The sequence below is a fragment of the Leopardus geoffroyi genome, chromosome E1, assembly GCF_018350155.1.
Source record: "Leopardus geoffroyi isolate Oge1 chromosome E1, O.geoffroyi_Oge1_pat1.0, whole genome shotgun sequence".
Lineage (NCBI taxonomy): Eukaryota > Metazoa > Chordata > Mammalia > Carnivora > Felidae > Leopardus > Leopardus geoffroyi.
Window position 1 is genome coordinate 17938670 of NC_059330.1, and position 13350 is coordinate 17952019.

At 49.5% G+C, this 13350-nt stretch overlaps 1 protein-coding gene across 3 annotated transcripts in view; it reads right to left on the minus strand.

The window, feature by feature from the left end:
• Positions 1 to 686: 686 nt before the first annotated feature.
• SUPT6H (SPT6 homolog, histone chaperone and transcription elongation factor) overlaps positions 687 to 13350 on the minus strand; it is a 33556-nt gene continuing 20892 nt past the window's right edge. For all 3 annotated transcript variants that reach the window (XM_045487900.1, XM_045487898.1, XM_045487899.1), the window contains exons 23-37: positions 13131 to 13298; positions 11661 to 11788; positions 10319 to 10526; positions 9586 to 9733; positions 9007 to 9149; positions 8104 to 8244; positions 6867 to 7062; positions 6007 to 6245; positions 5352 to 5465; positions 5056 to 5180; positions 3017 to 3129; positions 2661 to 2738; positions 2402 to 2568; positions 1764 to 1951; positions 687 to 1484 (exon numbers count right to left, since the gene is read on the minus strand). In XM_045487900.1, the coding sequence (XP_045343856.1) occupies positions 1298 to 1484; positions 1764 to 1951; positions 2402 to 2568; positions 2661 to 2738; positions 3017 to 3129; positions 5056 to 5180; positions 5352 to 5465; positions 6007 to 6245; positions 6867 to 7062; positions 8104 to 8244; positions 9007 to 9149; positions 9586 to 9733; positions 10319 to 10526; positions 11661 to 11788; positions 13131 to 13298 (2343 nt within the window). In that variant the 3' untranslated portion in view covers positions 687 to 1297. The remainder of the gene's footprint in view (positions 1485 to 1763; positions 1952 to 2401; positions 2569 to 2660; positions 2739 to 3016; positions 3130 to 5055; positions 5181 to 5351; positions 5466 to 6006; positions 6246 to 6866; positions 7063 to 8103; positions 8245 to 9006; positions 9150 to 9585; positions 9734 to 10318; positions 10527 to 11660; positions 11789 to 13130; positions 13299 to 13350) is intronic.

Here is a 13350-nt window from a genome sequence, read left to right on the forward strand (position 1 = left end):
GGGCCAAGGTGTTGGCCGGTCCCAAGCAGGGAAGGCGGGGCGGGGACTGGCTTCCCCCACAATATCCCAGCACTTCCCTTTCCAGGGCGTGCGGGTGTGGTAGCAGGCGAGCATGGGGCCCATCCTGGGGCAGACATACTGGACTTGTGCAGAGGTACTATCGGAGACTGAGGCTCAGCTGGCAAAAAGAGTGAGGTAAGAGGTACAGGGGCTCAAGCTGAGAAGGGCCAAATTTACTCATGGCCCTTCCTTGCTGTGCCAGAGAAGGCTAGTGGGCAAGCAGATGGGGCGGGTGTGTGAGAGCGTAGGGACAGCGGCTAACGTGTACAGAGGACTGATGAGGGCCTCCCCTTGGCAGAGCGCTTTCACACATTCTCTGCCTCTGCAGCTGCCCCAGGGAGACAGATGAGGCAGGTCTCGCTAGCTTCACCATACAGAGGAGATGGCTGGCTCGAGGACAACAGGAGTTCCCTCGGTTCCCTCAGGGCACAAGGCACAGGGCACAGGGCTGGGAAGTGGAGCATGGATTTGGCCCCGGGCGGTCAGATACAGAAGCTGCTTGCTGTTGAGTCACTGCCTCTCTGGTGGCCTGGAAGAACCAGGGGGAGCTGTCAGAGCTCCAAACCCAGCTTGGAAAGCCACCCTTCAAGAGCCGGAGCGTTGGAGAGAGAGGCTTTGCCAAATGCTCTGTAGAAACACTGTTTATTCAAATGACAGGCAGGAAGCGGAGGCAGCAGCAGGTGGGTGAAGGCGGCCAGGCGGGGGCTGAGCAGGTTAGCACTGCTCCCGTGTCCCCTGCAATTCTGCTTTGATAGCCACCCAAGCTGTTGGCATCTGGGTCAGAAACACCTTCCCTCCTCTCCCTCCTGCCCGAAACTGAATAAATAGCATTCCTCTCCCCACAAGAGCTGGGGGAGACTCATGTGCTGAGCTTGGTGCCCCGGGGTCACAGCCCAGAGTCAGGTGAGGGCAGAAGCTCAAAATGGCTTGTAGGGAGAATACAAAACTGTTCCACTCTCATTCTCGTCTTCCTCTTCTTCCTCCCTGCCACACTCCCCGCCCAGCCTGGTCCCAGAACAGGTGGTCGGTGAGGGCCTGGAGTGGGAGAATTGTCGCCTAGCTTACACTGAGCTCAAATTCCCAAGGCCATCCAGCTTGTCACCCATCCAGGCTGACCACGAGAGAGAACGTCAACTCACGCCACTTTATGGACAGAAAAGGCGGGACAGGGAGTGAGGCAGTGGGCGGCCGGGCTCTCCCAGCCTCAGAGGTAACCAGAGTCCTAGGAGCAGGCCCCCTACCGGTCCATCTCGTCCAGGAGCGGGGTGGCATCGCCAGCAATGGACATGGGGGTGCTTTCGATCATGGGGCTGGGAGAGGGCCGAGGTGTTAGCCTCTGCTTCTGTTTCCGCCGCTCTGCTTCCTTCTCCTGTAGCCACTGCTCTGCCATCTTCCCCCAGTCGATGGCTGCATGGCTGTTGGACCTGGGAGGGAGAAGGGGCCTCTGAGATCAGGAATCTCTGGGGCCTCACCGGAACGAAGCCTTTCCACCAAACACTGCTGATCGTCCATCTTTACAGAAATGGACCTGTTTTTTGTCACATCACCTTCTTCTGTCTTTTCCCAGAAAGTGGTCGTTCTGGAGACATTACTTGGGTCACGGCTTTCACAAGGTCCAAGCGACCTGCTTATGTTGAACTGCTTGGCCTCTTGACAACACCTGCCCCTAATAACCTGCTCTGTGCCACAAACCGCATACTTACTTTGGCTGCTGCTGCCGTTGCCGAGAGCTGGAGGAGGGCTGGGGCTGGGCCTGGGCAGACTGTGGGGTGGTGCTGGCCTGTAGCTGGTGGTACTGTGGTGTGGTGATGGGCTGGCTTGGGGTTGTGTAGGAGTAGCTGGGGGTCATTAGTGGTGTGGCCACTGGCTGCTGGGCTGGCGTTGGGAACACCTGGAGAAGGGTGAATAGTTAAATAGGGATGGGTTTGGGGCTTATTTGGCCTTGCTATGAACTTTTGGCAAGCTGAAAACTGGGGCTCATCACCGAGCTTTCCAGCTGACCCTCGCTTGAGCAATGTGTGGTCCCAAGTGGCAGAGAGAGGCCAGCAGGATGGGACCTGGCACAACAGGGCCCGCCAGTGTGGACCACTTAAGGGTTCCAAAGATCCCAAAGGACCACAGAAAATCAGACTTTCTCTTACTCTCTCTACCCTCAAGAGGGCCCAAAGAAAAGGAACACGGAGACCATTCCTAAGGCTGTGGTGGCCCCATCTGTACATATGAAGCCCCTTGGGGTAGACACCGCCAGAGGGCAGTCTATGTACACAGGTTGGCAAAGGATGAATGTTCCCTTTTGCTCTTCTCCACCCTCTGCAGGGAGCCTTGTCCCCAAGCCACGTACGTGGTAAGCGCTGCTGCCCCCTCCACTGCCGCCATAGCCATACTGGCTCGAGGCCCACTGGGCTGGCGTGGCGTTGGGGTTCTGTCCTTGGCCTGTCACGGCTGCGATGGCACTGAACATCTGCGAGGTCATGTTCTGAGGCAGGGCATTCACAGCCCGTGTCAGATCTGTAGGCACACAGAGGTGGGAGATGGACACGTTAGAGGTCAAAGTCTTCTAGTGCCATCCCTCCAGCTCCCAGTCTCAGACGTGAGCTCACCTGCAAGGTTGATATTGGCTGGGGTGGCATTGATAGAAGCAGGTGTCCGGGTCCTACTGCTGCTACTGGGGGTGATGCCTGTAGGAAACGACCAAAGTTAGTTATGTCCCTCCAGAAACCTGTTTCTGTTTTCACAATGAAGGGGGCTGGAGGAGGTCCTGAGGTGGGTGGAAAGAAGGGAAGCTGCATCAGCAAAGTGGATGGAGCACCTCCTTGATGCTAGGAGCCTGGAGCAGGAGTGAGACAGCTTCAGTGACAGCCTGGGCCTCGTCCTTTCCACCAGTGGCTAGTGATCACCTTGATTCAGGACCTTCGTGTCCCTCTAAGCACATCCCAGAACTCAGAGCAGAACTCACCTGGTACAGGATCCTGGTAGTGATCCTTAAACCATCGGAAAAGTCCGTTCACAGTAGGGAAGATTTGGCCCCGGTACCGGAATCCTTCTGGAGTCACTGTTACGTATTCTATCCTGGGATTTTGGAAGGAAACCTGTGTCAGAGACCACTTGGGGCCAGCTGTGAGAGAGCGGCCAGAACAGATCTCCACCATGTGAAGTAGCCAAAGTGGGTGCTGGGGGAAAAGGAGAGATGAAAGAGCCCTGACCCTGTCAAAGGAGGCTGCACTGTGAGGAGGAGAGCACAGTCAAGGCCAGGAGTTGGCAGCCCTGGTGTGACAGGTACAGGCCATCAGAAGAAGGCCTGCTGGGGGCTGGGCCACCATCCTGGGGTGCAGTGTGATGGCAGCACACTGCAGGTGGTGGCAGGAGTTGAGGCCACAGTGTCAGGGCTGTTGTCCTGCTGTCTCCCCCTGCGCTGGAATCTGGAAATACCAGTTAAGGTGGTTAGTCTGACCTTACTTGACACTGCAGGGCAGAGAGTAGATAAGACGATGGGCTCTGGGTTCAGACCAGTTCTACTTGCAGTTTTGGCTGTCACTCACTACCTATATGACTTTATGTGAAGTCACTAAACCTGAATCTCAGCTTCACTTGAAAAACAAAGGCAACAGCACTTAAACCTACAGAACTGTGTGTGAGGAATAAATGAGACAGCATGTATGAGGCACTTAGCACAACACCTAAGATAGGGTTCTGTTCAATAAAGGGCAGCTGTCAATTACCAACAGACAATGACAAATATTGGAAAGTTCTCATTTATGTTAAGTTGAACCCTGCTTTCTAAATCATCTATCAAGTGTCATTAATGCTGCGACACAAGGAGTCTGCACACCTTTCTACGGGAAGTGATTGCGTTGCCTCTACTTCCTCGTTTAAAGATCCCTTGTTTGCTCAACTTCCTCGTGGGACAGTGTCCAGCCAACAGCCCTGGCTGCCATCCTCTGGAAGCATGATGGTGAATCAGAAATGGCTTCTCAGAGGGGCGCCTGGGTGGCGCAGTCGGTTAAGCGTCCGACTTCAGCCAGGTCACGATCTCGCAGTCCGTGAGTTCGAGCCCCGCGTCAGGCTCTGGACTGATGGCTCAGAGCCTGGAGCCTGTTTCCGATTCTGTGTCTCCCTCTCTCTCTGCCCCTCCCCCGTTCATGCTCTGTCTCTCTCTGTCCCAAAAATAAATAAACGTTGGGGAAAAAAAAAAAAAAAAAAAAAAAAAAAAAGGAATGGCTTCTCAGAAACGACAACAATATTCTACATGTGCCCAAGACAGTGCAGGGTCTGGAGTCCAGAGCTTCTTGTCACCCAGCCACTGAGCCCAGACTAACATAGTCTATGCTGTTTATCTTGCACAGGCAGTATAGGGATACGAGCAGAAACTCACTGGCCTTGGCCACGAGCCGAAGGGAAGGTGGGGGCGTAGAGAAGACTGATACGATTATCAGTCTGGGTAACAGACAAAAGGAAAGCAGATCCCAAAAAATGAGACTTTGATTCAGAGTGAGCTCTAGAGGAATCCAGACAAAGGCATGTCTAGGAAGGCCAGCCTGCTAGCCACACATAGAAGGGAGCAGAAGGGTCAATGATAGGAAGGAGAGAAGCTCTCCTGACCCACCGCTTCAGTGCAGGCAGAAATTATTCGGCACACCACAGCAACAGTGAGCCACCTTGGGTCGAACCTCCTGGTGAGGGGGAAGCAGAGAGTGAGGAGAGACCTGTGTCCTGGCCCTCATCTTTGCCAGTCAGGTGGAGAATGTCTGGTAATTTCCATCACTCTTTGGGAGGGAAAAACAGTGAAGGAAACTTTTCACAGGGTTGGGGAAAGTATCTTTCTTTGCTTTTTACCTTTAAATCATCACCCTCTTTCCCCACCTCCAACCTCCAACAGGTAAGAGGGAAAAGACAGTCAAGCAGAACCAGAGAGAGTACTGCTCCGGGGGTCTCTAACTCCCCTGCTAGCCTATCCGTGGACCCCAGTGGCAGCACCTTCTCAGGACTAGTGCTCACCTGGGTTTACCCCGGGGCTGGTATCCCAGTAGGAACTTGCCGGGCAGTTCCTTGCAGGCACAGATGAAATAAGGGATGAAGGTGGGCTTCTCCTTCTTAGTTTTGATGAGCAGCTCCTCTAATTTCTGGGGGTAGAACGAGGGGGAGAGGTTGGGATAGCAGCATGCTTGGTACACAATGTCTGGCGCATACATGAGGTACACCTCCTTCACCAGCTGAACGTCCCCTACGCTGAAGGGACACCATATATCCTGAAGTGACTGGGAGATGTCATGCCTCAAAGAGCCCTGGCTCACCTTACGATCCCCACCACTGCAGTCCTGATAATACTTGTGATTCAGAAGGTCCCGGGCAAAGGATGCCATGGGCTGGACATAGCGAGCAACAATCTCATCCAAGTCTTCAAATTCCTGTGGGAATATGGTAAAGGCCCCATGTGTCACATTCAGAGCTGAGACTCCTTCATCTAATCTATTCGGAAGAGAACCCATGGGAGGGAGTGGACTTCCCAGCGCTGCTGTAGCCTCGGTCCCCTGCAAAGTCCCCTCAATTTATACATCCTGCTCAGATTTATCAGCTTACAAGGCATAAAATCCTTTAAACCATAACTTTGCTTCTCCTCTGGTGCTTGGGAATAACAAGGAGCTTCATAAAATTTCCTTCTACTGAAAACGAGAAATGGTGTGTGTACGCAATCATGTGCATATATGTTTTCTCCTCTTCCTCCACTGGCTCTCTATAGGTAGTCTATTTTAAAATTGGGAGGACAGAGAGAAGCAAAATACACAAAACTGTTATCAAATGACTCCTTTCATAATCAACCTCCTATTCTGTTCTACACAGCTAAAATATATGTAATGCATATAAGTTACTAACGTCACATGAAAGTAAGCAGAAATGGCTTGTTTCTGGAAGTAGGAGAGGGGATGGGAAGCAGGAGCTGGCTCTCACCTCACTATTGATCCACAGGGTGGCTCCCAGGCTGAAGGCATTTTCCTTGCCCTCTTCCCGCACGTCCACGTGCTGATAGATGCCATCACTGACCTTCCAGGTCACTGTCAGGTGATTCTCACCCTTGCTGCTTGGTCGGATGATCACATCACCCTGGTCCATGGTCTCCATCATCTTTTCTGCTTGCTTGAAATTTATATTATGGAAGGATGGGTGTGCGATCACTCGCTTGATGTATGCTGAGGAGGCCAAGAAAGAAGTACAGATCAGGGGAGGGGACTGGGAGCCCACAGCAAAGGGACAATTTGTGCCTTTATTTCTGACCTATCAAATTCTGAGACTCTTTTGCCCTCTCTGGACCTGAATTCTCTAATGTGAAGGTTTTGTGTGTGAACCTGGGTTCCTCAAGTGCTGAGAGAACGAAGCTTTAAAAGTCACAGTGTAGGGGTGCCTGGGTGGCTCAGTCCGTTAAGTGTCCGACTTCGGCTCAGGTCATGATCTCGCAGTTCCTGAGTTCAAGCCCCGCGTTGGGCTCTGTGCTGACAGCTTGGAGCCTGGAGCCTGTTTGGATTCTGTGTCTCCCTCTCTCTCTCTAACCCTCCCCCGTTCATGCTCTGTCTCTGTCTCAAAAATAAATAAACGTTAAAAAAAAAAAACACAGTGTATTAGCAAAGAACACGTGACCCAAGAAGACCCTGGCTTTCAACCCTGCCAGTGACTCCATCCATGATGTCTCTGAGGTGCAGCACCTCAAAGCCGAGTGCTCATTCCCACTGGGGTATAGCCATCGGCACATGAATCCTGCGGGGGGGCGGGGGGGCTGCCAAGACTTGGGCTGCACAGGTGGTGGCCACACTCACTGGTCCGCTGCTGCTTCCGTTTCATGTCCTCCTCCTGCTTGTGGTCTGCTGCTTCAGCGTCAAAGTCATAGTACGTGTCCTTGGGCAGTTTCCATTCGTTGTTCCTGTCCATGAGGTCTGAGGTTCGGCAGGTAAGGTCTGCGCTGAACTTCTCAATGTCAATCTTCATGATGCGGCAGTGAACGGTCATTCCCACCTAGATCCACAGAACATTTGAGCTGGAAGGGACAAAGATGATCTAGCCCGATGCCCCATTTTACATGTGAGAAAACCAAAGTCCAGGCAGAAAGATGGAGTGACTCGCCCAAAGCCAGCGAGCTAGCAAGTGGCAGGTTAGGAGTTGACAGGTGAGTCTGGTCTGCAGACCACCAGCCATGCCCCGCACAGATGCCTCTCACTCTAGACAGGAAAAACAACCGGAGCTTACTGGGATCTACCCCGCCACTGGTGCGATTCCCTTTTCCCATAAAATTACCTAATTATTGTTCCTGGGGTAAAAGCAAAGTCTGGCTGCCCTTTTTGGAGGAGAGGCAAAACAACAGCTTTCTGTTCTTTCCCCCTGACTTGAGCCCTTCCATCTAAACACTGGCAAAAGCCAGTCACTGCATGGTTCTTCTTTTGAAAATCTCCCTGGCTTCCTTGATTGGTAATGTTTTCCCCAATCTTCCTAAGTCCACGGTTCTCAGAGGTTCATGACACTTAGAACTAGAGAATTTGGCAGACATGGTATATTAGCCATGTCACCAACTGGGTAATCCTGGAAAAGGCACTCAAATTTCTCTGAAAAAGGTTTCCTCCCCCATCGAGTTGAGAGATCAGAGACAACACATGTAAACGTCAAGTGCTGGTATCTACTGGGTACATAATAGATGGCAGCTGGCAGGAGAATACTAGAACAGAAAGGAAGCTCAGCCTTTCTGTTTCACAGCATGTAATGCTGGGCCCTGCTTCCTGCCTACAGACTAAATCACAGCCTCCCACATGGGAAGAGAGAGCCCTCTCCCAAAGGGCTGGCAACCCAATGAAATAATCACAAAGAGAACAAAAGCTGCTACTCATTCACATGCCTCTCACCCTGGCTTCTTTCAGCCAGTTATAAATCCTCCTGATTCTCTCCCCACCAGCAGCCACTGGGAACCAAGCCTCACTTCTAGGGAGGCACAGCCCAAAGTTCCGGAGAGCCCCATTTGGGCAGCTGAAAGTTGCACTAGATGTCTTAGTTTAGTCTTCCATCTACCTTCACTCGCTCCTCGGGCCGCTTTACCACTTTGTCACTGAGGAACTTGGTGGGGATGAAGCCGGTGACACCATTGTCTAGCCGTGTTTTGACACCAATGGCCTGGCCTGGGCATGAACCGCTGTCAAAGTGGTTCCAGACCTAAAAAGTGCATCAGGAGAGGAGCTTGGTCATTAAGGTTCTGGAGATCTATGTTCAGAAAAGAGCTGCTGGGGTGCTGCAATTTATCTTGCCATAACACCTGGCAACATGGTCTGAAATACAATGAATAAGCCACCCACCAACACAGATTTTGAACATCCCTAATATTAATTAAATTATTAACTTATATATTAATATAAAATATATTAATCTATCTGTATGTCCCTCTAGCTGCCACAGAGGCCCATCTCTCCCAATTCTGTTCTGACCTAGTGGACGTAAGAAATACATATGCCAGTCTCCCCAGAACAATCCATTTCAGGGAACCAGCTGCCCCTTGGCTTTATTATTGGGACAAATCCCACCAGCTTATTTATTGGGTAAAGTCTGGAAACTGTCTCGTGTGGAAAATGGAAAAAAAAAAAAATCAAGAGAGCCTATAGATTCCTTCCAACTAGCATGTACAGGAACACCGTACCTGCCCTGTAGTAAGAAACGCACGCCCTCAGGTCTATAATCTGGTTGAGTTAGATCCCCAGAAAATAGGAAACATGGGTTAAAGGCTGAGCCATAATAGAAGGAAGCACACTGATTGTTTCTGACCAGCAGATAGAGGGACTTCATGTTAGACCTGTATGTGTTCTAGCCCTCGTCCCTGTTTGTTTGGGAAAAGCGTGATCTAAAATAGCTGCATTCTAGACTCCGTTCTAGAGACATTCAATGGAGGAAACTCAGTGACCACAGTAACAGTGCAGCACATACCTCGCTTAGTTCAGGGAAATTGTCTTGCTGACAGAAGGGGCACTGCCACAGCCCTGTCTCATCGTTGCGGATCGCCTGGTCATAGCTCTCACCCTGTGGACGCCTGTGGGCAATGCCAGTGACATTGCAGATGATGAGCTTTCCTGCAGGAAAGGGAGAGGACAGGGAAGGAAAGAAGAGAATGGAGACCAGGCTAAGAGAACTGGAGAGGTGTTCTTCCCACTGGCCTTTTAGTGTCAGAACATCTGGCTTATGGCATCTCTACTGATTTCCCTCACATCCTTAAGGAGCTCTTCCCCTGATTTGATGACGGGGAAACATGATGCCTATAGAAGTGACTCCTTGAAGATCCTGAAGCAGCAGGTTAAGAAGCATAATTGGTCCCTGAACTCAGTTTTGACTTCTAGTTCAGGGCTGCAGATATTAATAATAATCTTAAAAGCTCCCCCGGTCTTTTTTACCTACAGTATAAACCTGCCTCACTCTGCTGGAATCATCGCTTGGTTTGAACATATACAGTAAATGCACCCTTCCACCCCACAAATTCTCCTCCAGCTGAAAACCAGACCCAGCGTTTACCAATGTAGAAGGTCTCTGGTGTTTCTTTGGTTAACATATTGAAGATTTCCTCTGTGTTGGGAGAGCGGTAGGCTGTCCGGAGGTCCTTATACCGACAGCTCAGCTCCGCCCGGATGTCATACAGGGTGATGTGTTTGTCACCATAGCCCTGGGGAAGAAGCCCAACAGGAAGAGCCTTGCAACCCTCCCCAACTGGAGCCACGGGGGGCTTGCAACAAAAGGAGTAAGACAGTTGGCTCCTGTCAGGGCTTCTCTTCTTTCCCATCAAGATTTACCATAGAATTTTTTCAAACTTTCTATTTATTTTTTTGTTTTTATTTTTTTAGAGAAAGTGAGAGAAGGCCCACAAGCAGGGGAGAAGGGCAGAGGGAGAGAATCTCAAGCAGGCTCCAAGTTCAGCGTGGAGCCTGATGCAGGGCTTAATCCCACGCCCATGGGATCATGATCTGAGCCAAAATCCAGAGTTGGATGCTCAACTGACTGAACCACCCAAGTGCCCCCCCAAACTTTCTCTGTTATAACATGGAATGTTCTCAGATAAAAATGCTTCACAGAAACCCAATGTGGGAAACAGATACATGCAAAGCTACAAGCAGCCTGGGCAGAGAGAAGAGACAATCAAGTCTCCCACATTAACACCATTGGAGGTTTTCTGGAGATTTGCTGCCTGAGTCTCCTCCCAATTAAGCCACTGCGGGTGACTTCTGTGCCAAGCCTCTACACTGTCACCCACCTGCCTCTCCAGTTCTTCTGCAAAGGCATCAAGGTCCAGATCTTTCAGTCGCTCTGGGTTTTCCAAGATCTCTTCGAGGGCTCCTGCGGGGTTAGCGTCCTCAGCTGATTCATCATATTCCAAAGCATCCACTGCCATCTTCCTGGCCCACTCATAGGTCTCAGGGTGGACTCGGGAACCGTCAAGAACTTCAATGTATGAGTCGGTGCTGAATGAAAGGCAGAAAAGGGACAAGGATATAGAACAAGAAGCTTCTAGTAACAACCCAAATGTCCACCAATGGGGAACTGGTTAAATAAATCAGGGTACCTCCATACAATGGAATACTATACAGCCATTAAAAATAATGAGGTAGATCTATGTGTGCTGACATGGAAAGATGGCCACAATATACTGATACGTGAAAAATGCACTGCAAAACACTATGAACCGTATGATCCCATTTTTGTAGTAAACGGGTAGTTAGTAAATGCATAGCAAAAATAAAATTTAGGAACGTTGTAGTACACACCAAATTGTTATGGTAGTTATCTCTGGGGGGTGGGATTATGGGGGACTTCCACTTTCTGCACAATACTGCTATACATTGAATTTTATATAATGAACTTAAACAAGTCTTATATAATAAGATAAAACAAGAAGGGGGAAAAGACCTCTGACAATTTGCTGACAGCTATTTTCCCCCATAAAGCCTTCCCAGGCTGGTCTTGCCCGTGCACTCACATGGACCTATGTTATTCGTGGAGTGTTACAGCAAAGCTGGGTGGAAAATGAAGTTTTAGAACTTGAAGCCTATTTCCCCACTGATTTCCATTACTGAATGAGGAGCTATGTGCCCGTGGAAAAGATCCTCCAAAGACTGAGTTGATAACTTCTGGAGAGGAAGAGGTCAATAGTGAAGTCCAAAGTCCAAGTGAATAGAACTTTCTCTCAATAACATCATCTGAAAACATACTGAATCTCTATCCCCCTTCCTTATCTCCTCATACCCCCACACTCCTTTTCCATTGCCCCTGCTAGCCCCACCCTTATCTAGCCATGGCAAATCATAATAACAGAACACGTTTGTGTTTACTGAATGAAATCTTGTATGTTTTCTGTCCTTAATTTATAAAATAAGTTGGTTCTTTTTATGTTTTCCTCATACAAAAAAAGCTTCACATAATTGAACCGATCTTTTCCATAGGTCAGATGCTCTTGACTTAATAAAGGGTTGCTCACCTTTGCTTTAAAATATTTCCTAATTCAAATACCTTGGGCCCTCTGACAGCCCTAATCCCCTGAATCCCCAAAGCAAAGCCCAAGGGAATTCTGCCTGGCCCACCCAGGAAGAGGGCATCACCTGTCCCCCAGGGAGGCCGTGTCGATCTTGAGGAAGCCAGCACAATTCATGAAGACTTTGGGACCCATGTGGCACATGGTGACCAGCTGGGTCCGACTCTCCAGCCTGGTGTTGTTCTGCTTCAGGATCTAGGAGAGAGGTGTGGGCTTTCAGGTTTCTGGGAAACCCTCTGTCTCCATGCCTCAATATCTAACTGAGCACTATACCCTACTGTCTGCTACTTAAAAAAAAAATTATTTTAGTGAACTACATTACACCTGCCAGAGATAATATAGAACAAATGTGTAAGTTAAAAGTTAATGATAAAACATACACCCAAGTACCTTTTACTCTTCTTAAGAAAAAGAACATTACCAGTACTTGCGAAGTTCCTTAAATCCTCCATTAACTTGACGGAAATCCTTTTTCTACCCACTGGAATAAAAACCACTATCCTGAGGTTTGCGTCTGGTATGCTTGCTTTCACCCATATTATTTTTTTGAAGCTTTTTAAAAAATTCATTTTGAGAGAAAGAGAGGGAGAGAGAGAGAGAGAGAGCGCACGCATGTGCACACATGCATGGGAACAGGGAGGGGCAAAGAGACAGGGAGAGAAAATCCCAAGCAGGCTCCTTGCTGTCAGTGCAGAGCCCCACGCAGGGCTTAATCCCACAAACTCAGATCATGACCCGAGCCGAAATCAAGAGACGCTCAACCAACTGATCCACCCATGTACTCCTCCTTCCATCCATTAAAAAAAAAAAAAAAAAAAATTTTTTTTTTAACGTTTTATTTTATTTTTGAGACAGAGAAAGACAGAGCATGGATGGGGGAGGGTTAGAGAGAGAGGGAGACACAGAATCCGAAGCAGGCTCCAGGCTCTGAGCTGTCAGCACAGAGCCCGACGTGGGGCTCGAACTTACAGACCAAGAGATCATGACCTGAGCCGAAGTCTGAAGCTCAACTGACTGAGCCACCCAGGCGCCCCCCACTAAAAAATTTTTATTTGTCTTTAGTTTTGAGAGAGAGAGAGAGACAGAGACAGACAGAGAGACAGAGTACAAGGGGAGAGGAACAGAGAAGAGAGAGAGGGAGACACAGAATCCAAAGCAGGCTCCAGGCTCTGAGGTGTCAGCACAGAGCCCCACGTGGGACTCGAACTCATGGATGAGATCATAACATGAGCCAAAGTCTGACGCTTAACTGACTGAGCCACCCAGGTGCCCCTTCTTCCATCTATTTTAAATCCTAGTTTATGGCTATCTTTTCCATGAGCCACTATAGTATAGTAATGAACTACAGGAGTACACATAGTAGCTGTGGCCACTTGGGTCTGAAGTCTGACTTGGACTCAGGAAGAGTCCAAATTACTAGCTGGATGACTCTTATACCAGTCTCTACTTCTCTGACCTTTTGTCAAAATTATACTGGCAATTGTAAAGGCTCAGTGAAATAGAACTTTTCTTACTTTCTCATTCAACCCAATCTTACCTTCAGGAGATGGGTCCCTTTTCGAGGTCCCAGACCACAGACGTACTGGATTAAGGCCTGGCTATATGGGTGGGCGATGGCACGGTTGACATCGACCCCAACCTCATTGACTCGGTTGATAAATTCACAGTATAAGGCATTGAGCAGCTCCTCTTTCACCACATGCTCCTGCCGATAAACAGCAGACAAGGATAAGGTTACTGTGCCCTTCTGCCCGCTA